The sequence below is a fragment of the Cyanistes caeruleus genome, chromosome 34, assembly GCF_971803275.1.
Source record: "Cyanistes caeruleus chromosome 34, bCyaCae1.hap1.1, whole genome shotgun sequence".
Lineage (NCBI taxonomy): Eukaryota > Metazoa > Chordata > Aves > Passeriformes > Paridae > Cyanistes > Cyanistes caeruleus.
The window spans coordinates 520,957-545,855 of NC_141735.1; the positions used below are offsets into that span (position 1 = coordinate 520,957).

At 62.5% G+C, this 24,899-nt stretch overlaps 2 protein-coding genes across 5 annotated transcripts in view; both read right to left on the minus strand.

The window, feature by feature from the left end:
• The window catches only part of HCFC1 (host cell factor C1), a 30,276-nt gene extending 16,176 nt beyond the window's left edge, over positions 1-14,100 (minus strand). The window contains exons 1-10 of one of the 4 annotated variants that reach the window (XM_086870970.1): positions 13,949-14,100; positions 13,537-13,734; positions 10,147-10,373; positions 8,925-9,073; positions 7,916-8,076; positions 5,536-5,744; positions 3,696-3,780; positions 3,349-3,455; positions 2,352-2,660; positions 45-551 (exon numbers count right to left, since the gene is read on the minus strand). In XM_086870970.1, coding sequence (XP_086727096.1) covers positions 45-551; positions 2,352-2,660; positions 3,349-3,455; positions 3,696-3,780; positions 5,536-5,744; positions 7,916-8,076; positions 8,925-9,073; positions 10,147-10,354 — 1,735 coding nt within the window. In that variant the 5' untranslated portion in view covers positions 10,355-10,373; positions 13,537-13,734; positions 13,949-14,100. Of the gene's footprint in view, positions 1-44; positions 552-2,351; positions 2,661-3,348; positions 3,456-3,695; positions 3,781-4,456; positions 4,503-5,535; positions 5,745-7,915; positions 8,077-8,924; positions 9,074-10,146; positions 10,374-12,290; positions 12,756-13,536; positions 13,735-13,948 lie in introns of those variants that run through there. The other 3 variants (XM_086870968.1, XM_086870969.1, XM_086870971.1) reach the window with 3 other exon arrangements.
• A 3,126-nt stretch (positions 14,101-17,226) lies between these two features.
• MECP2 (methyl-CpG binding protein 2) lies at positions 17,227-24,805 on the minus strand. Its single transcript, XM_086871081.1, is given in 4 exon segments — positions 17,227-18,908; positions 18,911-19,676; positions 19,789-20,097; positions 24,749-24,805. Coding segments are annotated over 4 exon segments (1,554 nt in total). The 5' UTR covers positions 24,787-24,805; the 3' UTR covers positions 17,227-18,467.
• Between the last annotated feature and the right edge of the window lie 94 nt (positions 24,806-24,899).

The following is a 24,899-nucleotide window of genomic DNA, read 5'->3' on the forward strand; positions in this document are numbered from 1 at the left end:
CATGTCCCCCCCCATGTCCCCAGCGCCCCCCCGCTGTCACTCACCGGGTCCCCTCCCTGTCCCCGCTGCTGTCGCCGCCGCTCCGCCTCCTCCTGCCCCCACCTGCCCCGCCCCCCCCGCCGCCGGCAGCACCTGCAGGGTGGCGCTGGGGGGGGGCGGGGCCGCGCCCACCGCCCCTCCCCCCGCCCCACCCCCGCCCCCCGCCCCGCCCCCGCCCGCCCCGCCCCCACCCGCAGCGGCCCCGCCCCCCACCACACCCGCGGCGCCGGCGGGGGGCGGGGCGGGGGCGGGGCCCAGCAGGGTGAGCCCCACCCCCCCGAGCTGGGGCAGGGTGGGGGGCGCGGGGGGAGGGGCGGGGGCGGCGGGGGCGGGGCTCTTGGGGGGGTTGGCGGGCACGGAGGGCACGGGGGGAGGGGCGGGGGCGGCGGGCAGCTCGTACTTCTGCAGCTGCAGCAGGTACGAGTCGGCCGTGGGCACCGCGCCCCAGCTCACCTCCAGCGACGTGGTGTTCGCCCGCACCAGCTGCACGCGGCCCGGCGCCGGGGGGCGCTCTGGGGGGGGAAATGGGGGGTTACACACGGGTTACACAGGGGTTACACAGGGGTTACAATGGGGGTTACACAGGGGTTACACACGGGTTACAATAGGGGTTACACAGGGGTTACAATGGGGTTACAATAGGGGTTACACAGGGGTTACACACGGGTTACACAGGGGTTACAATGGGGTTACAATGGGGGTTACACAGGGGTTACACAGGGGTTACAATGGGGGTTACACAGGGGTTACACAGGGGTTACAATGGGGGTTACACAGGGGTTACACAGGGGTTACACAGGGGTTACACAGTGGTTACACATGGGTTACACAGGGGTTACATACAGGTTACAATGGGATTACACAGGGGTTACAATAGGGGTTACACACAGGTTACAATAGGAGTTACGCACAGGTTACACAGGGGTTACACAGGGGTTACACACAGGGGTTACACAGGGGTTACACACAGGTTACACAGGGGTTACACACAGGTTACACACGGGTAACAATGGGGGTTACACAGGGGTTACACAGGGGTTACAATGGGGGTTACACAGGGGTTACAATAGGGGTTACACAGGGGTTACACAGGGGTTACACAGGGGTTACACACGGGTTACACACAGGTTACAATGGGGTTACACAGGGGTTACAATGGGGGTTACACAGGGGTTACAATAGAGGTTACACAGGGGTTACACAGGGGTTACACATGGGGTTACACAGGGGTTACAATGGGGTTACACAGGGGTTACACAGGGGTTACAATAGGGGTTACACAGGGGTTACACAGGGGTTACACATGGGTTACACACGGGTTACAATGGGGGTTACACAGGGGTTACAATGGGGGTTACACAGGGGTTACACAGGGGTTACACAAGGATTACACAGGGGTTACACAGGGGTTACACAGGGGTTACACAGGGGTTACACAAGGATTACACAGGGGTTACACAGGGGTTACACAGGGGTTACACAGGGGTTACAATGGGGGTTACACAGGGGTTACACAGGGGTTACAATAGGGGTTACACAGGGGTTACAATAGGGGTTACACAGGGGTTACACACGGGTTACACACGGGTTACACACGGGTTACACACAGGTTACAATGGGGTTACACAGGGGTTACAATGGGGGTTACACAGGGGTTACAATAGGGGTTACACAGGGGTTACAATAGGGGTTACACAGGGGTTACACAGGGGTTACACATGGGGTTACACAGGGGTTACAATGGGGGTTACACAGGGGTTACAATAGGGGTTACACAGGGGTTACACATGGGGTTACACAGGGGTTACACAGGGGTTACACATGGGGTTACACAGGGGTTACACAGGGGTTACACAGGGGTTACAATGGGGTTACACAGGGGTTACACAGGGGTTACAATAGGGGTTACACAGGGGTTACACAGGGGTTACACATGGGTTACACACGGGTTACAATGGGGGTTACACAGGGGTTACAATAGGGGTTACACAGGGGTTACACACGGGTTACACATGGGTTACAATAGGAGTTACAATAGGGGTTACACAGGGGTTACAATGGGGGTTACACACGGGGTTACACACGGGTTACAATGGGGTTACAATGAGGTTACACATGGGGTACAATGGGGTTACACCCAGATTACCCCCAACCCCCCAAGGCTCACCTGTCTCCAGGTAGCACAGGTCCTTGCAGCCCCCCCAGGTCCCCCCAGCCCCCAGACTCACCTGTCTCCAGGTACCCCAGGTCCTTGCAGCCCCCAGACTCACCTGTGTCCAGCCCCCCCAGGTCCTTGCAGCCCCCAGACTCACCTGTCTCCAGGTACCACAGGTCCTTGCAGCCCCCAGACTCACCTGTCTCCAGGTACCACAGGTCCTTGCAGCCCCCAGACTCACCTGTCTCTTGCAGCCCCCCCAGGTCCTTGCAGCCCCCAGACTCACCTGTCTCCAGGTACCACAGGTCCTTGCAGCACACCTGGTTGTTCCAGGCCTTGCGGTAGCCGTCGCGCCCGCTCCAGATGTACAGGCGGGTGGCGATGGCCACGGCGCAGTGCCCGGCGCGAGCCCGCGGCACATTGTCCTCCAGCGTCTCCAGCACCAGCGGCTCCCACGCCATCGAGTCTGGGGGGGCACAGGGGGGTCACACGGGGGTCTGGGGGGGTTTGGGGAGGGGTCTGGGGGGTCACAGAGGGGTTTGGGGGGGTTTGGAGGGGTTTGGGGAGGGGTCTGGGGGTCCTCCAGGGTCTCCAGCACCAGCGGCTCCCACGCCATCGAGTCTGGGGGGGCACAGACGGGTTTGGGGGGGTCACACGGGGGTCTGGGGGGGTCACAGAGGGGTTTGGGGGGCTCAGAGTGGGGTTTGGGGAGGGGTCTGGGGGTCCTCCAGCGTCTCCAGCACCAGCGGCTCCCACGCCATCGAGTCTGGGGGGGCACAGGGGGGTCACATGGGGGTCTGGGGGGGCACAGAGGGGTTTGGGGGGGTTTGGGGAGGGGTCTGGGGGGTCACAGAGGGGTCTGGGGGGGTTTGGGGAGGGGTCTGGGGGTCCTCCAGCGTCTCCAGCACCAGCGGCTCCCACGCCATCGAGTCTGGGGGGGCACAGACGGGTTTGGGGGGGTCACACGGGGGTCTGGGGGTCTCAGAGTGGGGTTTGAGGCCATTTGAAGAATTTGGGGAGGGGGATTAGGAGCTTTAAGATGTATTTGGGGTCAGTTCTGGGGGTCCCAAGCCCCCTCCTCACCCAGGCTCTGATCTGGGGTGTTTTAGGGTGAATTTGGGGTCAGTTCTGGGGGTCCCGAGCCCCCTCCTCACCCAGGTTGAGGCAGGCCAGGGTGTTGGTGCACTTCCACTCCTTCTCGTGCGTCGCCACCTTCACGTCGTCCATCACCAGGGGCACCCACCCCCCAAAAACGTACATCCTGGGGGGGGGCAAAGGTCAGGGGGGGTCAGGGGGGACACCCAGAGACCCCCACCCCCCAAAATTCCCGCTTTTGTAGGGGTCACAAAACCGTTCGTATCCATTAAAAAATTAAAATAAAATAAATTATTCCTCGTTTAAAGAGCCCAACCCCCCCCGGGGTGGGGGCAGGGACACAAAGGGACCCCCCAGGGGGGGATTTGGGGGGTTTTTTTTGGGGGGGGGTCGCCCCCAGACTCACTTGTTGCCGATGGTGGTGGCTGAGTGGAGGCTGCGGGGGAGGGGAGCGACCCCGCTCAGGCTCGGCTTGTTCCAGGTCAGCGTCTCTGAAAGACCCCAAAACCCCCCAAAATGTGAGGAAACGGCCCCAAAATGTGAAAAAATGGCCCCAAAATGTGAAAAAATGGCCCCAAAATGAGAGGAAATGGCCCCAAAATGTGAAAAAACGGCCCCAAAATGAGAGGAAATGGCCCCAAAATGTGAAAAAATGAATCCAAAATGTGAAAAAATGGCCCCAAAATGTGAAAAAATGAATCCAAAATGTGAAAAAATGGCCCCAAAATGTGAAAAAATGGCCCCAAAATGAGAGGAAATGGCCCCAAAATGTGAGGAAATTGCCCCAAAATGTGAGGAAATTGCCTGAAAATGCTTAAAAACGTAAAGAAATGTCTCCCTTAGCACCCAGTTCTGGCATGTCCCTGACCCCAGACCCCTAAAACCCCAAAAAAATAAAAAAAAAACCCCAAATCCCTAAAAATCCCCCTCAAAAAATCCCAAAATAATCCCCAAAAAATCTGAAAAAAAAACAAAAAAAAATCCCAAACAATCCCAAAAAAATCCCAAAAATCCCCCCAAAAAATCCCAAAAAATCCAAAAAAAATCTGAAAAAAACCCAAAAAAATCCCCAAAAATCCCAAAAAAATCCCCAAAAAATCTGAAAAAAACCAAAAAAAAATCTGAAAAAAATTCCAAAAAACCCCAAAAAACCCCAAAGCCCCTCACCGATGTCGAGGGTCCAGAGATCCCCCAGCCTGCAGCCGCTCATGACCCCATAACCAATGATCCCATTCCCCTGACCCCAAACCGCTTAAAAACCCAAAAAAAACCCCCCAAAAATCCTCAAAAAATCCGAAAAAAAACCCCAAAAAATCCCAAAAAATCTGAAAAAAATTCCAAAAATCCAAAAAAAACCCCCAAAACCCCCCAAAGCCCCTCACCGATGTCGAGGGTCCAGAGATCCCCCAGCCTAAAACCCCTCATGACCCCATAACCACCAATGATCCCATTCCCATGACCCCAAACCCCCTAAAAACCCAAAAAAACCCCAAAAAATCCCGAAAAAACCCATAAAAAAATCCCAAAAAAATCTGAAAAAAATCCCAAAAAATCCCAAAAAATCCCAAAATATCCCAAAATCTCCTCACCAATGTCGAGGGTCCAGAGATCCCCCAGCCTAAAACTCCTCATGACCCCATATCCACCGATCCCATTCCCCTGACCCCAAACCCCCTAAAACCCCAAAAAAACCCCAAAAAATCCTTAAAAAATCCGAAAAAACCCCTAAAAAAATGCCAAAAAATCCCAAAAAAACCCCAAAAAATCCCAAAAAACCCCCAAAAACCCCCAAAAACCCCCCAAAGCCCCTCACCGATGTCGAGGGTCCAGAGATCCCCCAGCCTGCAGCCGCTCATGACCCCATATCCACCGATCCCATTCCCATGACCCCAAACCCCCGAAAACCCCAAAAAAACCCCAAAAAATCCTTAAAAAATCCGAAAAAACCCCTAAAAAAATGCCAAAAAAAATCCCAAAAAAAACCCCAAAAAATCCCCAAAAATATCCCAAAACCCCCTCACCAATGTCGAGGGTCCAGAGATCCCCCAGCCTGCAGCCCCTCATGACCCCATATCCACTGATCCCATTCCCATGACCCCAAACCCCCTAAAAACCCCCAAAAAACCCCAAAAAATCCCCAAAAAATCCCAAAAAAACCCTAAAAAAATGCCAAAAAATCAAAAAAAAAAACCAAAAAAATCCCAAAAAATCCCAAAAAACCCCAAAAACCCCCCAGACCCCCTCACCGATGTCGAGGGTCCAGAGATCCCCCAGCCTGCAGCCGCTCATGCCCCCGTAGATGACGAGGCGCGAGCGCCGCCCGTCGCGCTCCGTGTACACCACGGCCGTGTGCGATTCCCGAGGAGGAGGAAGGACCCCGTAAGTGATGGGGATGTCCCAGGCCAGCACCCCCGAGCCCGGGCGAAGCTCCAGGACGTACAAATCGTTCAGGTACCTGGGGGAAAACGGGCTTAGAGATGCTAAAAAATATCCTAAATGGGGTTTTGGGGTTGTGGGGTGGCACTAAAAGGGGTTTTAAATCACTTAAAATGCACCCAAAATGGTCCCAAAGTCACCTGTGGGTGGTTCTGGTGTGTGGGGAAGGGGTTCAGAAGGTCAGGAGACCCCCAAAAAACCCTAAAAGGGGTTTTGGGGATATGGGGTGTTCTTAAAAGGGGTTTTAAATCCCATAAAATGCACCCAAAATGGTCCCAAAGTCACCTGTGGATGGTTCAGGTGTGTGGGGAAGGGGTTCAGAAGGTCAGGAGACCCCAAAAAAACCCTAAAAGGGGTTTTGGGGTGGCCCTAAAAGGGGTTTTTGGGATACAGGGTGTTCTTAAAAGGGTTTTTAAATCACTTAAAATGCACTCAAAATGGTCTCAAAGTCACCTGTGGATGGTTCAGAAGGTCAGGAGACCCCAAAGAAACCCCAAAAAAGGTTTTTAGGGTCATGAGATTTCCCTAAAAGGGATTTTGGGGTCGTGGGGTGGTTCTCAAATCCCATAAAACAAACCCAAAATGGTCCCAAAGTCACCTGTGGGTGGTTCAGAAGGTCAGGAGACCCCAAAAAAACCCTAAAAGGGGTTTTGGGGTTGTGGGGTGGCCCTAAAAGGGGTTTTGGGGTTATGAGATGTTCTTAAAAGGATTCTTAAATCACTTAAAATGCACCCAAAATGGTCCCAAAGTCACCTGTGGATGGTTCAGAAGATCAGGAGACCCCAAAAAAAACCCTAAAAGGGGTTTTGGGGTTGTGGGATTGGTTTAAAAGGGTTTTTAGGGATATGGGGTGGGTCTTAAATCCCATAAAATGCACCCCAGGTGGTTTAGGATGGTCCTAAAATCATCTGTGGGTGGTTCAGAAGGTCAGGAGACCCCAAAAAGACCCTAAAAGGGGTTTTGGGGTTGTGGGGTGGCCATAAAAGGGGTTTTGGGGATATGGGGTGCTCTTAAAAGGGTTTTTAAATCACTTAAAATGCACTCAAAACCATCCCAAACCACCTAAAACCCTCAAAACCCTAAAAAAGCTCCTAAAAAACCTCACAAAACCCCCAAAAAATCCCAAAATCAAAGATCCATAAATCCCCCCATGCATTTGGGGTTTGCTCCATAAATTTGGAAAGTTTTACCCCATAAATTTGGGATTTTCCCCAAGTTTTATCCCATAAACGTGGGGTTTGCCCCATAGATTTGAAAGGATTTACCCCACAAGTTTAGAGAATTTTACCCCATAAATTTATGAAGTTTTACCCCATAAATGCAGAACTTGACCCATAGATTTAAAAGGCTTTGCTCCATAAATTCAGGAATTTCCCCTATAAATTTAGGAAATTTTACCCCATAAATTTGGGATTTATCCCATAGATTTAAAAAGTTTTACCCCATAAATTTGGGAATTTTTACCCCATAAATTTGGGATTTATCCCATGAATTTGGAAGCTTTTACCCCATAAATTTGGGGTTTGCCCCATAGATTTGAAAGGTTTTACCCCATAAATTTGGGATTTATCCCATAAATTTGGAAGCTTTTACCCCATAAATTTGGTAATTTTTACCCCATAAATTTGGGATTTATCCCATAGATTTGAAAGGTTTTACCCCATAAATTTGAGATTTACCCCATAAATTTAGAAGCTTTTACCCCATAAATTTGGGAATTTTTACCCCATAAATTTGGGATTTATCCCATAGATTTGAAAGGTTTTGCCCCATAAATTTTGGATTTACCCCATAGATTTGGAAGGTCCTACCCCATAAATTTGGGATTTATCCCACAGATTTGAAAGGTTTTACCCCATAAATTTGGGGTTTGCCCCATAGATTTGAAAGGTTTTACCCCATAAATTTGGGATTTATCCCATGAATTTGGAAGCTTTTAACCCATAAATTTGGGAATTTTTACCCCATAAATTCAGGATTTATCCCATAAATTTAGAAGCTTTTACCCCATAAATTTGGTAATTTTTACCCCATAAATTTGGGATTTACCACATAAATTTGGTAATTTTTACCCCATAAATTTAGGATTTATCCCATGAATTTGGAAGCTTTTACCCCACAAATTTGGGATTTTTTTTGGGCTGTGTTTTTTTCAGCCAGGATTCTGTTTAGCTTTGGGGTGCCCCTTACCTGGGGATGTTGTTTTTGGGGTCCTCGCTGTCGTTGGCCAGCCCCCCAAACAGGTAACACTTGTTGCCCACCAGGGAGAAGCTGTGGCCCAGCCGGGGGCAAGGGGGGGGTCCATTTTTGGGGGTCTTCGCCTTCAGACGCTTCCACTCCCACCTGGAGGCCTGAAATGGGGAGGGGGATTTGGGATCTGGGGAGGGGTCTGGCACTGGGGGGTACCCAGGGGGATGGGGGACCCCAAAACCGGGGGGGTTCAGAGGTCCCAGGGGGTCCAGAGGTGTTTTGGGGTAGTCCCGGGGGGTCCCCAGGTGTTTTGGGGTGGCCCCAGGGGGTCCTGAGGTGTTTTGGGGTGGTCCCAGGGGGTCCTGAGGTGTTTGGGGTGGTCCCAGGGGGTCCTGAGGTGTTTTGGGGTGGTCCCAGGGGGTCCTGAGGTGTTTTGGGGTGGTCCCAGGGGGTCCTGAAGTGTTTTGGGGTGGTCCCAGGGGGTCACCCATGGTATGGGGGAGTTCTGGAGTATTTGGGGAGGGGTCCCAGGTGTCAGCCCCGATTTGGGGGGTGGTTCCCAGGGGGTGACCCCAGTTTGGAGAGGGGTCCCAGGGGTCTCTCCAGTTTGGGGAGGGGTCCCGGGGGTCTCTCCTGTTCTGAGGGGTGGTTCCCAGGGGGTGACCCCAATTTGGGGAGGGGTCTGGGGGTGACCCCAGTTTGGGGAGGGGTCTCGGGAGGGTGACCCCAGTTTGGGGAGGGGTCTCAGGAGGGTGACCCCAGTCTGGGGAGGTTTCCCAGGGGGTGACCCCAGTTTGGGGAGGGGGTCTGGGGGAGGGTGACCCCAGTTTGGGGAGGGGGTCCCAGGGGGTGACCCCAGTTTGGGGAGGGGGTCTCGGGAGGGTGACCCCAGTTTGGGGAGTGGTTCCCAGGGGGTGACCCCAGTTTGGGGAGGGGGTCTCGGGGGGTGACCCCAGTTTGGGGAGGGTTCCCAGGGGGTGACCCCAATTTGGGGAGGGGTCTGGGGTACCTGCAGCTCGTAGAGGTCGTTGCTGTACTTGCCGTACTCCACCATGCCCCCGAACACCAGCAGCCGCGTCCCGTCGCACACGAAGCCGTAGGCGGCGCAGCCCGGGGGGATGTCACCCCGCACGGCCGGGATGAACCACTGGTTGGTGGCTGTGGGGACAGCCGGGGTGAACCCCAAAATCACCCAGGGACACCCGGGGTGAACCCCAAAAACATCAGGGGCACCCAGAATGAACCCCAAAATCACCGGGGATGTGGGGAGAATGAACCCCGCACGGCCGGGATGAACCACTGGTTGGTGGCTGTGGGGACACCCGGGGGACACCCAGAATGAACCCCAAAATCACCCAGGGGACACCCAGAATGAACCCCAAAATCACCCAGGGACACCCAGAATGAACCCCAAAATCACCCAGGGGACACCCAGAATGAACCCCAAAATCACCGGGAATGAGGAGCCCCCCAGTGCCCCTTGTCCCATATCCCCCTCCCCCAGGTACCCCCCAAGCCCCCCCTATCCCAAATCCCCCCCCCGCCCAGGTGCCCCCCCCCAGTGCCCCCAATCCCCAATCCCACCCCCCAGGTGCCCCCCCAAATCCCCAATCCCCCCCTAGGTGTCCCCAAGGTGCCCCCCCTCAATCCCCAATCCCCCCCAGCCTCACCTGTGCCCCCCCCATCCCCAATCCCACCCCCCAGTGTCCCCCTATCCCAAATCCCACCCCTCCAGGTGCCCCCCAGCCCCACCTGGGCCCCCCCTGTCCCCAACCCCCCCCCCAGGTACCCCCCAGGTGCCCCCCCTGTCCCCAATCCCCCCCCCAGCTGCCACCAGGTGACCCCCCAGCCCCAATCCCCCCCCCAGGTGCCACCCCAGCCCCACCTCTGCCCCCCCAATGCCCAATTCCACTCCCCAGGTCCCCCCCAGGTGCCCCCCCTGTCCCCAATCCCCCCCCAGGTACCCCCCAGTGCCCAATCCCCCCCCAGGTGCCCCCCCCATCCCAAATCCCACCCCCCAGGTGCCCCCCCGTCCCCAATCCCTCCCCAGGTACCCCCAAGGTGCCCCCCCGTCCCCAATCCCTCCCCAGGTACCCCCAATGTGCCCCCCCGTCCCCAATCCCCCCCCAGGTACCCCCCAGGTGCCCCCCCTGTCCCCAATCCCCCCCTCAGGTGCCCCCCCTGTCCCCAATCCCCCCCCAGCTGCCCCCCAGCTGCCCCCCCAGCCCCACCTGTGTTGTAGACGTGCAGCTCGTCCACGATGCCCTCGTTGCCCCCCCCGAAGACCACGATCAGCTCCTTGATGGCCACGGCTCGGTGGCCGTGCCGGGGCCGGGGCACCGGCCCAGCCCAGCCCACCACCCGCTTCCAGCGCGGCTGCAGCGCGGGGGGGCCCGGGGGGGCCCGAGGCGGGGACCCCCCCCCGCCCAGGCCTGCCATGCGTCCCCCGCTGCCTGTCCTGGGGGTGAGATACAGGATGTAACCCAAAAACGGCCAAAATTCACCCAAAAACCCCCTTAGGGACAGTGACCCCCTCCCCTGCTGCCTGTCCTGGGGGTGAGATACAGGACATAACCCAAAAACGGCCAAAATTCACCCAAAAACCCCTGTCAGTGACACTGCTGCCTGTCCTGGAGGTGAGATACAGGATATAACCCAAAAACGGCCAAAATTCACCCAAAAACCCCTGTCAGTGACAGTGACCCCCCCTGCTGCCTGTCCTGGGGGTGAGACACAGGATATAACCCAAAAACGGCCAAAATTCACCCAAAAACCCCCTTAGTGACAGTGACCCCCCCCCTGCTGCCTGTCCTGCGGGTGAGACACAGGATATAACCCAAAAACGGCCAAAATTCACCCAAAAACCCCTGTCAGTGACACTGACCCCCCCCCCTGCTGCCTGTCCTGGGGGTGAGACACAGGATATAACCCAAAATCAGCCAAAATTCACCCAAAAACCCCCATCAGTGACACTGACCCCCATTACTGCCTGTCCTGGGGGTGAGATACAGGATATAACCCAAAAACGGCCAAAATTCACCCAAAAACCCCTGTCAGTGACAGTGACCCCCCCCTGCTGCCTGTCCTGCGGGTGAGACACAGGATATAACCCAAAAATGGCCAAAATTCACCCAAAAACCCCTGTCAGTGACAGTGCTGCCTGTCCTGGGGAGACATGGGGGGTTAGAGGGGGAGGAGAACCCAAAAATGCCAAAAATTCACCTAAAAACCCCTGTCAGTGACAGTGACCCCCCCCTGCTGCCTGTCCTGGGGGTGAGACACAGGATATAACCCAAAAACGGCCAAAATTCACCCAAAAAACCCTGTCAGTGACACTGACCCCCATTACTGCCTGTCCTGGGGGGACACGGGGGGGTTAGAGTGGGAGGAGAACCCAAAAAACCCCAAATTCACCAAAAAATCCCTGTCAGTGACACTGACCCCCCCCCCCGCTGCCTGTCCCGGGGGGGGACAGGGGGGCGAGATGTGGGGGATACCCCAAAAATGCCCAAAATTGACCTAAAACCCCCCCCTCACTGCCTGTCCTGCGGGGGGGGTGGTCAAACACAGGGGACACCGCCAAAAAAAACCCTAAAATTACCTGAGCCCCCCAAAAATTGACCTGACCCCCCCTCACTGTCTCTCCTGAGGGGGGGGTTCAGGTGTGGGGGTCACCCCAAACCCCCCCATTGACCCTCCCCCCCCCTCAGAGGGACAAAGGGGGGGGTTTGGATATAGAGACCCCCCCCTCATATTTTGTGGGGAGGGGTCCCCAAATCTCCAGGGTCACCTCCAACCCCTCCCCCCCCAAGGTTTGACGCGCCCCCCACCCAAAAAGTGTTTAATTACACCGCAATTAACCCGAAGGAGTTAATTACCCCCCCCATCACCACAGGGGGTGTGACAATCGGGGAGGAGCCAGTCCGAGGGGGAGGGGGGCATTTATTCCTCCCCGTTAATTAATTTCTCCATTATGTCACCTCTTAATTAGCACCCCCCTCACACCGTGACCTCCCCCCTTTAATCCCAATCCCCCTCCCCACAATATTTAACCCCCCCCCCTTAAGCTTCATTTTCCTCCCGCCCTCAAATTCACCCTCAGGCCTTGCCCTCCCCCCCCCCCGGTGTCAAACCCCTCCTCCCGCCAAATTCCCCCCTCAGAACGGACTCGAACCCCCTCCCCAAATTCCCCCCTCAGGCCGTGACCCCCCCCTCAGTTATTGCCCCCCCCACTGCCCATCCCCCCCCCGGCCCTGCCCCTCCCCTCACGCTCCCCTCCCCCCCCCTCAGGCCCCTGCGCGCCGCCATCTTGTCTCTGCCCGGGCGGAAAATGGCGGCCGCCTCCTCCCCCCCCACCGCCGCCCCCCCCGCTCACCGCGGCCCCGCGGCCGCCTCCCCCTCCCGGCCCTCGGCCGCTCCCCGATTCCCGGCGGCGGCTCCGGGGGTGACGCGGCTGCTGCGGCTTCCCGGCGCGGGGCTGCGGCTGCGGGCAGAGCGCGACGGCGGCGGCCCCTCACGCCGCCCTGGGAGCCGCCATCTTGCGCCTGTGTCCGGCGGCCGCGGCGGGTGGGCGGGAAGCGACGGGAGTGGGCGGGTCCGGCGCGGACACGCCCCCTCCGGACCCGGGCGGCGCCATCTTGGCCGCGGACGGGGGGCGACATTGTGGGGAGGGTGGGAAGGGAGAAGGCGGCGACATTTTGTGGGGGGGACCGGGAGGAGTTTCACCGTCATCTCGGTGGCCTCCGGACCGGGCCCGGTGGCGGCGGGGCCGGCGCGAACGGCGGAGGGGCGCGGGGAGGACTGTACGGAGCCGCCTGAAGGGGCGCGGCCATGGCGCCAACGGAGGGGGTGTGGTCACGGAAGGGCGTGACCACGCCCACTTCACCCGCCTCTTAAAGGAGCCGCCCCCCATCCCGCCTTTTACGCGGTTTTCCCCACTTCTCGCCCCCCCCCCCCCCCCACCCCGAGCGCCGCCATCTCCCGGTGCCGCCCCCTCCCAGCCTCCCCGCGGCCCCGTAATCGCTCCGCGACACTCCCGGCCTCGTCCCCCCGCACACACCGAATCCCCCGCGGCCTGGCTGCCGGCGGCACGGCCCGTTTCCCGGCGGCGCAGCGCTGTACGGAGCACTCAACCCGCCATGGGCGCCGCCATCTTGGGCGCCCCGCCTCTCCTTGGGTACCGCCTCCTCCGCGAACCGCGCCCCCTCCTCCTCCTTTTCCTCTTCCTCTGCCCCGGGGCGCTCCCGCTTTCCCCACCGACCCCCCGGGGTTAACGGGACACCGAGACCGCTCTGAGGCCTCACGGCCCCGCGGTTCCGAGCGACTCAAACGGTTCGGGGACCCCCGGCGCTGCCATCGCCCCCCCAAAACCCCCCCCGGACGCTCAAGATGGCGGCGCGCGGGACCCGGATGCGGCGGCCCCTCCCAGGATGGCGCCCCGGGGGCGGTGGAAGGGGGGAAGGACCCGGATGTCGGGGCACGGCGCCGCCATGACACCCCGCACGTCCCCTCCCAAGATGGCGCCGCCCATCCGGCGGAACCCGTGATCGGTGTCGGCCCCCACGGAGCCCCCGCGCTCCCTCCCCTCCCTCCCGCCGCTCCTCGCTTCGTTCCGCCCTTACCGGGTGCGGCTCCGCTACCGCAGAGGCTCCAAGGCGGCGGAGCGGCCGGTGCCCGGCTGCGCGGGGGAGGGGTCACAAGATGGCGGCGCGCTGCTGTGGGAAGGGGGGGGGTCCAAGATGGCGCCGCCCGGTGCCCGGATCTTCCTCCTCCTCCTCCTCCTCTTCCTCCTCCTCGCCGCGCGCGCAAGATGGCGGCGCCTGCCCGGGACGCAAGCGGAGCTTTGGCGGCTCCGCGCGCTCTTCGCTCAGGCCCGGCCGCCCCCTCCTCTCGTCCCCCCCTCCGGGACAGCCCCGATGCGGCGCCCCAAGATGGCGCAGGCGGGAGCCCGCAGCTCCGCGGCGGCCCAAGATGGCGGCGGCCGCGGGACCCGGATGCGCCGCTCTCCGCGCCCGCTCCGCCGCCGCTCCGCACCTGCAGCCACCCGCCGCCCGCCGACCCCGAGAGCCGCTTTCCGCCGCCGCCGCCGCTCGCTCCGGGCCGCCGCCGCCGCACACAAAGCTGAGAAAGGCCCGCCCGCCGCGCCGGCTACTGGCGCTTGGGAGCCGCCATTTTGGACGCGTCTCCTCCACCCGCCACAAAGATGGCGCCCGCCAGGCCCCGGATGGTGGCGCTTAACGGCTACGGCGCGCACTGCGCGTGCGCGGCCGCGCCGAGCGTACCGGCGCATGCGCGGCTCCGCCTCCCTCTTCCGCATGCGCTTTCTCAGCCTTTCTCGTAACGGATTTTTGTTCCAACACCCGAATTTGGCGCTTTTCGCCTCAATTTTGCTCTTCCGGGACTCCAAAATGCTCCAGAGCGGGTGGGGAGAGGAGAGGAGGAGGGAGGGAGTTGTCACCAAGGGGTTCGGGATGAAGGCGCCGGCGTTTGGGGAGGTTTTGAGGAAGGTTGAGGGAGTTTTGAGGTGAAACAGCCCCCAGGTGTGACAATAAAACCCCCAGATGTGACAATAAAACCCGCAGGTGTGACAATAAAACCCCCAGGTGTGACAATAAGACCCCCGAGATGTCCGGGAGGAGGATCCGGTGGTTTGGGGTCCCATTTGAGAGAGAATTTGAACCCCCCTCAGTCACAAAATGAGTCTGGGGGCTCCAGGCTCTTTTTGGCGGGAATGCTGGAGCTCCCAGTCCCTCCCAGTTCCATCCCAGTGACATTTCAGCGGCCTCCCAGTCCCGCCCCCGCCGCCATTTTTGGTGTGGCGGAAGCTCCGCCCCCTCGCGGTTACCGTGGCGACGGCGCCATCTTGAGCGTGGCGGAACCGCCCCTCACGGAGGCGGGAAAAGGGGCGGGGCCTGAGAGACTGTTTTCCCCGCCCCGCTCTCGCGATGACGTCATTGGGGTGATGACGTACTACGCGCGAACGGTGTCGCGGTGTGACGTCACAGCTGCCAGGACACTCCCGAGGGCTGGGGGGGGGAACACCTGAGAGGTTCCACAGGGGAGTCCAGTGACGTCATCAGAGGGGATTCAGTGACGTCATCCAGGGGATCTGGCGGGGAGATCCTGGATCCGCCCCAAAATCCCCCCGAGGACCCCAAAATCAGCACCCGGGGACCCCAAAATGCATCGGGGGCGTCCCAAATCCACCTGGGGGGTCCCAAATCCACCTGGGGGGTCCCAAAATCTGCACATGTGGGGGTCAAAATCTACCCAGGGACCCCAAAATCCACAGCCAAGGACCCAAAACCTCAAATGGGGGGTCCCAAACGCACCTGGGCGGACACAAAACTACCTGGGGAGAGCCCAAAATCAACACCTGCAAGGCCAAAAAGCACCTGGGAACCCCAAAATCCACCTGGGGACTCCAAATTCAGCACCTGGGAACCCCAAATTCCACCTGGGGACTCCAAAATCCACCTGGATGGATCCAAAACCCACCAGGATGGACCCAAAATGCACCTGGGGACCTGAAATCCACCTGGGGAAGATCCCAAACTCACCTGGGGATCCCAAATCCACCTGGGAGGATCCCAAACCCACCTGAGGACTCAAACCCACCTGGGGAAAATCCCAAACCCACCTGGGGAAGATCCCAAATTCACCTGGGGATCCCAAATCCCACCTGGGAGGATCCCAAACCCACCTGATGTGGGGAGAGGAAGGGAAACTTTCCAAAGATCCCACCTGAGGACCCCAAACCCACCGAGGGATCCGGGATCCACCGGATCCACCCGGGGGAGGGTCCCAAGGTGGGGAAGGGAGGGGCGGGGTTTGGGTTTGCGGGGAGGGATTTGAGGGGGATCCAGGGGAGATCCAGGGGGGTGTGGGGAGTTCCAGGGGGGATCCGGGAAGGATCTGAGGGGGATCCTGGGGGGATCGGGGGGGGGGATCCGGGGGGGATCCAAGGGGGGAATCCAGGGGGGATCCAGGGGAATCCTGGGAGGGATCCGGGGAGGGGGGATCTGGGGAGTTTTGGGGGGGATCCGGGGGAATCCCGGGGGGATTTGAGGGGGATCCCGGGAGGGATCCGGGGGTGGATCCGGGGGGATCCCGGGGGGGATTTGAGGGGGATCCCGGGAGGGATCCGGGGGAATCCCGGGGGGGATTTGAGGGAGTTCCCGGGGGGGATCCCGGGGTAGATCCCGGGGGGATCCGTGAGCGGAGCCAAAGAAGCGGCGGAGGCGGCAGAGGGTTACACAGATTTATAATCGCTGGATCACGCGCAGCAGCAGCAGCAGCAGCACAGACACAGACCCGGGGGGGGGGGGGGGGATCGTTGTTGTTTTGTTGTTTTTTTTTGGGGGGAGGGGGGTTTAAGTGGGGGAGGGGAAAGTGAAAGAGGGGGGGCGGCGCTGTAAGACCCCCGCCCCCCCCCTCAACACCTTCTGTCCCCGCCCCCCACCGCCCCTCCCCCACCCCGCCCCCCCCCCAAAAAGAACCGACACCGAGGGGGCTTTTCCGGAACTTTATAAGGCAAAAACGTCTCGAGAGAATAAATAGGTGGGGGGGGGAGGGGGAGGGGGGAGGGGCAAAGCCCCACCCCCCCAAAATTCAGACCCCACCCCCCCCATACGGTGGTGGCCGCCCCCCTTCTCTCTCCCCCCCCCAACTCAAGTCGGGACCCTTCCCCCCACACGGGCCCCTCCCCCCCCTCTGTTGGGGGTTGCTCTCTCTGGCTGCCCCTCCCCCCCCTTATTGCCGTGAGGAGCCGGGGGGGGGTTGGGGACCCCCCGGGGGTGGGGGAGGGGCGATGGAAGAACGGGGGGGGGCACAAGGGGGGGGTGACCCCGACCCCTCCCCCCCCCCCGAGTGGGTAAAGTGCAGGATGGGGACCCCTCCCCCACCCCGGGATGGGAATTGTGGGGGGGAGGGGGAATGAGTGGGGGAGGGGCGGGACAACCAGCCCCCATCCCCCCCCCCAAAGGTCAAATGGATCGCCCCGTGCTCGCTCCTGATTGGCTCTGGACCAGATCCCAGCCCACTCCTGATTGGTTCCCGCTCGCATCCCACCCTCATTTCTGATTGGCTGCCGGCTGGATCCCGGCTCCACCCACAGTGAACTCTGATTGGCTCTGGACCAGATCCCAGCCCCGCCCAGCTCGATCACGATTGGTTCCGTACCGGATCCCACCCTCCATTCTGATTGGCTGCAGACTGGATCCCAGCTCCCCCATGCTCACTCCTGATTGGCTCTGGACCAGATCTCATCCTTGCTCCTGATTGGCTCCCACCATGCCCATGGCCTCTCCTGATTGGCCACGACCGGATCCCTCCCCCAGCACGGAGCGACCCCATTGGGTGGGGGCCGAACCCGCCCCTCCAATCCAAACAACTCCTGATTGGATTTCGGCCGGGCCCCGCCCCCACCCGGAGTCACTCCCGGGGCTGTGTCCGGCCCCGCCCCCACAGGATCTCAGCCCTAATTGGACGGCGCCGACCCCGCCCACTCCCTGATTGGCTCCTGACTCGACCACGCCTCCGACCGGGGAGATCCCGAATCCTCCCCACCCCCTTCTGCTCCCCCTCTGGAATCGCAGCTCCTGATTGGCCGAACACTGGATCCCAGCTGACCCCCACGGTTGCTCCTGATTGGCTCCAGGCCTGATCACGCCCCTCCTGATTGGCTCCACACCAGATCCTGCCCCCATTGGCCGAAGGCCAGGCCCCACCCCCTCTTGATCCCACCCCTTCTGATTGGCTCCTGACACCGGATCCCGCCCAGACCGGTAGCTGCTGATTGGCTCGAAATCCGACCCCCAATGAAATCGCGCCTGATTGGCTCAACACCAGACCCCTCCTCCTCAGTCGCTCCTGATTGGCTCCACACCGGATCCCACCCCTGCCCAGCGCCGCTCCTGATTGGCTCAGCCCGGAATCCCGTCTGAACCCTCCGCTCCTCCTGATTGGCTCCACACCCACACCCTGACACCACGCCCCCTTCTCCTGATTGGCTCCACGCTGGATCCCTGCCCCCTGATTGGCCGCGGCTTCGGCCCCGCCCCTTTCTCAGCAGCGCCGCTCCCCATTGGCCGCCGGCCGGATCCCGGCCCCGCCCCCTCCCCTCCCCCATAGTGCAAATGGTTCCCACGGGCGGAAAACGGAACTGGAAGAACGAGAAAAGCGGCGCCGGGGGAGGGGGGAAGACGCGACCCCGCCCCTCCCCCAAAACAACCCTGCCCCCCCAAACCCCGCCCAACCTCGAGGGGGGCCCTGCGAGACCCCCCCCCCCTCTAAAAGTGCAAATTTGGGGGGGGGTCGGGGGGTCCCTCGCTGTGCTTGTCGTAATAAAAATCCCGGGGGGACGCGCGGTGGGGGAGGGGAACGGGAGGGGGAGGGGAAACCCTGGAGGGAGGGAGGGGGCGGCTTTCTTTTTGGGGGGGTGGGGGTGGGGGGGAAATGGGGTGGGGAGGTGTGGGGGGGGATGGGTGGGGGGGCCCGTCCGAGTGTCCGTCCGTCCGTCCGTCCGTCCGTGCGTCCCCCGCGGCGCTCACAGTCAGCTGACCCGCTCGGGCACAGGCGTCCGCGTGTCCACCGGCTCCTCGCGGGCCGGGGGCCGCGGCACGGCCACGCTGGGGGGGGGCGGGGGCGGCGGCGGCGCCGACGAGGAGGAGGAGGAGGAGGAGGACGACGACGAGGAGGAGGAGGAAGATGAGGAGGAGGTGGAGGAGGAAGAGGAGGCAGAGTCTTTGTGCTCGGGCTCCCCTCGGTGTTTGTAGGGCGGCGACGGCGGCAGCGGCGGCGGCGGCGGGGGCTGAGTCTTAGGGGGCTCCTTGGCGCAGCCGTCGGGGGCGGCGGGACCCCCCCTCTGCTCCGAGCAGCCGCTCAAGTCCTGGGGGGGCGGCGGCGGCGGAGGAGGGGGCGGCGGCGGGGGGGGCGGCGGGGGCGGGGGGGGGCTGGCGCTGTCCTTGGGGCCGCTCTGGGGGGGCTCCGGTGGTGCCGGGGGGGCGCGGGGGGAGCCCCCCGACCTTTGGGGCTCCCCTCCTTGCTGCGCCGGCCGGGGCTGCGGGCGCTGCGGGGGCCGCGGGGGCCCGGCGGGGTCGGAGGCGGCCGCGGCGTCGTCGGCGTCGTCGTGGCGGCGGCGGCGGCGGCGGCGCCCGAAGCCGCTCCGGCCGCCGCTCCGGCCGGTTCCACCACCACCGTCTCCCTCGTCTTCCTCTTCTTGATGGGCAGCACCGTCTCCTGCACGGCCGGGGGGGTCGCGGCCTTTTTGTCGGCGCCTCCCGGCCCCCCCGGCCCCGCCGCCCCCGCCGGTTTGCGCCCGCGTTTCTTGGGCACGGCCGGACTGTCCGGCTCGGCGCGGCGCTTGCGGCCCGGCCGCCGCGGGGCCGCGGGGGCGGCGGGGCCGGCTTGGCCCGGCGAGAACGGCATCTTGACCAGCAGCTTCCCGGGGGGCTTCTCCAACGCCCGTTTGGCCGCCGAGCCCCCCTCGGACACGGCCGCCGCCGCTTTGGGCCGGGCGGAACCGCCGGAGCCGCCGCCGCCGCCGCCGCCGGAGCCGCTGCCCTTGGGGCGCCCCCGGCCGCGGCCGGTACCGGGACCTTTGGGCGATTTGGGCTTCTTGGGCGGGCGCTGCTCGCGGCGTGAGGGGCTGCCCCGGCCGGTCACCGTGAAGTCGAAATCGTTGGGGTCCAGCGAGGTGTCCCCCACCTTCTCGAAGTAGGCGATCAGCTCCACCTTCGAGCGGAACGCTTTTCCCTGCGGGCTGCGGACGGGGGAGAAACCAGCGGTCAGCCAGCGGTCAGCCAGCGGTCAGCCGGCCGTCAGCCAGCGGTCAGCGCCCCCCACGCCACCCCCAAACCCCGGCCCGGCCTCACTTGATCAGGTAGACGTCGTACTTGCCGGCCGAGCGGCCGGACTTGCGCTGCTTGAGCTTGCGCGTCCAGCCCTCGGGCAGCGTGGGGTCGTCGTACATGGGCCCGCGGTCGCGGATGATGGAGCGCCGCTGTTTCGGCGACGCCGACGCTTCCGGTGCCGCCGGAGCCGCCCCGGCGCCCTCCGAGCTCTCGGCCTTGCCGGCCTCGGCGGGTTCGGCCGCGGGCTGAGCGGGTTCCGGTTCTTTGCGGTCTTTTTTGGGTTTTTTGGCCTTGGGCGGCCGCTGTAGGTTCTCCTCGGGTTTGTCCTCCCTGCGGGGAGAGGCGGTGGTCAGTGGGGGTCAGTGGGGGTCAATGGGGGGCAGTGGGGGTCAGTGGGGGTCAATGGGGGGCAGTGAGGGTCAGGGGTGGGCAGTGGGGGTCAGTGGGGGTCAGTGGGGGGCAGTGGGGGTCAGGGGTGGGCAGTGGGGGGCAGTGGGGGTCAGTGGGGGTCAGTGGGGGGCAGTGGGGGTCAGTGGGGGTCAGTGAGGGTCAGTGGGGGTCAGTGGGGGTCCGTGGGGGTCAGTGGGGGTCAGTGAGGGTCAGTGGGGGTCAGTGAGGGTCAGTGGGGGTCAGTGGTGGGCAGGGGTGGGCAGTGGGGGTCAGTGGGGGTCAGTGGGGGTCAGTGGGGGTCAGTGGGGGTCAGAGGGGGTCAGGGGTGGTCAGTGGGGGTCAGTGGGGGTCAGTGGGGGTCAGGGGTGGGCAGTGGGGGTCAGTGGGGGTCAGTGGGGGTCAGGGGTGGGCAGTGGGGGTCAGTGGGGGTCAGTGGGGGGCAGTGGGGGTCAGTGGGGGTCAGTGGGGGTCCGTGGGGGGCAGTGGGGGTCAGTGGGGGTCAGTGGGGGTCAGGGGTGGTCAGTGGGGGTCAGTGAGGGTCAGTGGGGGTCAGTGGGGGTCAGTGGGGGTCAGGGGTGGTCAGTGGGGGTCAGTGGGGGTCAGTGGGGGGCAGTGGGGGGCAGTGGGGGTCAGTGGGGGTCAGTGGGGGGCAGTGGGGGGCAGTGGGGGTCAGTGGGGGTCAGTGGGGGTCAGTGGGGGTCAGTGGGGGGCAGTGGGGGGCAGTGGGGGGCAGTGGGGGGCAATGGGGGTGGTCAGAGGTGGTCAGCACCAGGGGGGTGGTCAGCGATGGACGCGAGGAGGGGAGGGACAAGGAAAGGGTCAGTAGTGGACACACGGACAGGGTCCTGAGGACACCTGGACACTGCACTGGTCAGTGCTGGACACACGGACAGGGTCCTGAGGACACCTGGACACTGCACTGGTCAGTGCTGGACACATGGACACACGGACAGGGTCCTGAGGACACCTGGACACTGCACTGGTCAGTGCTGGACACACGGACAGGGTCCTGAGGACACCTGGACACTGCACTGGTCAGTGCTGGACACACGGACAGGGTCCTGAGGACACCTGGACACTGCACTGGTCAGTGCTGGACACACGGACAGGGTCCTGAGGACACCTGGACACTGCACTGACCAGTGCTGAACACACGGACAGGGTCCTGAGTCTCTCCGGACATGGCGCTGGTCAGTGCTGGACACACGGACCCAATGGACACACGGACAGAGACTCGCCGGACACAGGGACCCGGCGCTACAACTCTCCGGACACAGCACTGGTCAGTGCCGGCTGCACGGATCCAATGGACACACGGACATGGCCTCAAGGGCTGCACGGACACGGTGTGGGTCAGTGCCGGACACACGGACACAGCGCTGGTCAGTGCCGGACACACGGACATGGCGTGGGTCAGTGCCGGACACACGGACATGGCATGGGTCAGTGCCGGACACACGGACACGGCGCTGGTCAGTGCCGGACACACGGACACAGCGCTGGTCAGTGCCGGACACACGGACACGGTGTGGGTCAGTGCCGGACACACGGACACGGCGTTGGTCAGTGCCGGACACACGGACACAGCGCTGGTCAGTGCCGGACACACGGACACAGCTCTGTCAGTGTCGGACACACGGACACGGTGTGGGTCAGTGCCGGACACACGGACACGGTGTGGGTCAGTGCCGGACACACGGACACAGCGCTGGTCAGTGCCGGACACACGGACACGGTGTGGGTCAGTGCCGGACACACGGACACAGCACCGGTCAGTGTCGGACACACGGACACAGCACTGGTCAGTGCCGGACACACGGACACAGCTCTGTCAGTGTCGGACACACGGACACGGTGTGGGTCAGTGCCGGACACACGGACACGGTGTGGGTCAGTGCCGGACACACGGACACAGCTCTGGTCAGTGCCGGACACACGGACACGGCGCTGGTCAGTGCCGGACACACGGACACAGCACTGGTCAGTGCCGGACACACGGACACAGCGCTGGTCAGTGCCGGACACACGGACACAGCGCTGGTCAGTGCTGGACACACGGACACGGCGCTGGTCAGTGCTGGACACACGGACACAGCGCCGGTCAGTGCCGGACACACGGACACAGCGCTGGTCAGTGCCGGACACACGGACACGGTGTGGGTCAGTGCCGGACACACGGACACAGCGCCGGTCAGTGCCGGACACACGGACACAGTGCCGGTCAGTGCCGCACACACGGACACCGACGGACAGGGCCCTGCAACTCTCCGGACACGGCACCGGTCAGTCCCGGCCGCACAGACCCCCGCCGGACAAACGGACGGCGCCGGACACACGGACACAGCCCCAGAACGGGGCGAAACGGCGCCGAATCCGCCAAAGCAGGGGATGGGTCCGGCCAGAGCCCGGAGCGGCCGGAGCCAGGACAACGAGGAGGAGCCCGGACGGGCGGGAATGACCACAGCACCGGTCACTCCACGGCCTGGGCAGCTCGGAGCGGCCACGCAAGGGGCCGGACATCCCCAAAGAGGCGCCCGAGTGTCCGGCAGCCCCGCGGAGTGACCGGCGCGGGGGTGGGGTGGGGGGTGGTCAGCGCGCGGCGACGCCGAGGACGGGCGGGATTTTGGGGAGGGGGGAGGTGGCGTGGGACCCCCATCCTCGGCGTCGCCGCCGGCGCGGGGGTCCCGTCCTGGCGAGGAAACACAGACAAGTGAGGCTGGGGGAGGGGCGGGACCCCCGCTGTGGGGGCGTGGGGAGGGGGCTTCAACCCTCCCCCACCCCCCCCAAGACCCCCTTCCCCCATGGTTTATCCCCACGCCCCCAGACCCATTTATTAAAGGGGGGGGGTCCCATCTCGGGGTTAAAAATCGCAAAAACGGCAACGAAAAAATTCGGGAAGGGGCGCGGGATGAGGGGGGACCCCCCCAGGGACCCTCCCCCACCGGGGGCTTCAGCCCAATTTTGGGTTATTCCAGGGAAATTTGGGCGATTCCGGCGGAATTTGGGGAATTTCGGGGCGATTGGTGCAAATTCCAAGCGGGATTTGGGGGAACTTTGGGGTGAACCCAACGCGGGCGTTTTTGGGGGAATTTGAGGCGTTTTTGGGAGCAGCGTTTGGGGCAATTCCGGGATATTTTGGGGCTCGGCACGGCTGCTGTGTTTTGAGGGAATTTGGGGTATTTTGGGGTAACTCGGGGAGTTTGGGGGCGCTGCACGAGCGCAGCGATTTGGGGAAATTTGGGGGATTTTTGGGTAAATCGAGGGTTTGGGGCGTGCAGCACGGGCAGCGTTTTGGGGCAATTTTGGGGATTTCGGGGCGACGCACGAGCGCAAAATTTTGGGGCAATTTAGGGGATTTTAGGGTAAATTTGGGGGATTTGGGACGCGGCGTGAGCAGCGTTTTGGGGCAATTTTGTCAATTTTGGGGCGCAGCATTTTGGGATAACTCAGGGAGTTTGGGGGGCGCAGCGCGAGAAGCAGTTTGGGGCGCTTTCGGCAATTTGGGGGGCTCAGGAATTTGGGGCGTCAGGGGCAGTTTTGGGGTGCAGCATTTTGGGTAAATTCAGGGTATTTTGGGGTAACCCGGGGGTAATTTTGGGGCACCACGTGAGCGCGGCAGTTCGGGGCAAAATTTGGGTGTTTCGGGGCGCGGCGCGAGCGTAACATTTTGGGGTGACCCGGGGGGGTTTGGGGTGATTTCGGGGGGGGTTTTGGGGTGATTTCGGGGGGGATTTTGGGGTGATTTCGGGGGGGGGGGTCAGGATAACTCAGGGAGTTACGGGGTATCTCGGGCTGGGGGGTTGCGGGGTGGGGGGGGTTTGGGGTAACTCTGGGAATTGGGGGTGACCCGTGGGGTTTTGGGGTGACTCGGGGAGGGTCTGGGGGTGCCTCGGGGGGGGATTTGGGGGTGACCCGGGGGGGGTTTGGGGCGGTTTTTGGGGTGACTCCCGGCGCTCGGCGCGCGCGGGACGGGCTGGGGGGTGTGTCCCCTCATGGGGGGGGGGTCCCCTCATGGCGGGTCCCTCTAAGCTCTGAGGGGGGGATCCCCATCTCCCACCAACACCGAGGTGCGAACAGACAGAAAACGACGGAAAGGGGGGGGGGGGGTCCCCAAAATTTCGGGGCGGGGAGGGATGGGAGGTGAGGGGGGGGGGGGCCGCATTTGGAGGAACGGTGAAGGTTTTGGGGAGGGGGGGGGGTTCCCCCCCACAGTCCCAGGACGGCGCGGAAAGGCTTCGGGGGGTCCCACCGAGGGGTCCCCAAAGCGGGGGGGCCCTTCCCGCCCGCCGGGGGGGCCGCGGCCGCTCGTGACGCACTCGCGGCTCTCCCGGCCCCCCCCCCCAGCCCTCACACACACACCCCCCCCTCCCCGCCCGCCATTCCCGGTTCCCGCCCGGCCCGTGAGGGGAAGGAAAGGGGGGGGGGGGGGGGGGGGCGTGAGGGAGAGGAGGAGGAGGGGGGGGGTCTCGAGCGCGCGCGCGCGGGGCGACGCCCCCCCTCACCCCCCCTCACAGCCCTCCGTTTCTCCTCACAGCCTTCCCCAACACCCGCCGCGGCCCCCCCCCGGCCCCGCCGCCCCCTCCTCACTCACAGCCGCCCCTCGTCGCCGCTCGGCGCCGCCGCCGCCATTTTCTTCGCAGCGAAGAACCCGCGGGGGGGGGGGGGGGGGAAGCTGAGGGGGGGGGCCGAGGGGGGGGGGGCGGGAGGGGGGGGGGGCGGCCCGGACCGAGCGGCGACGGGAA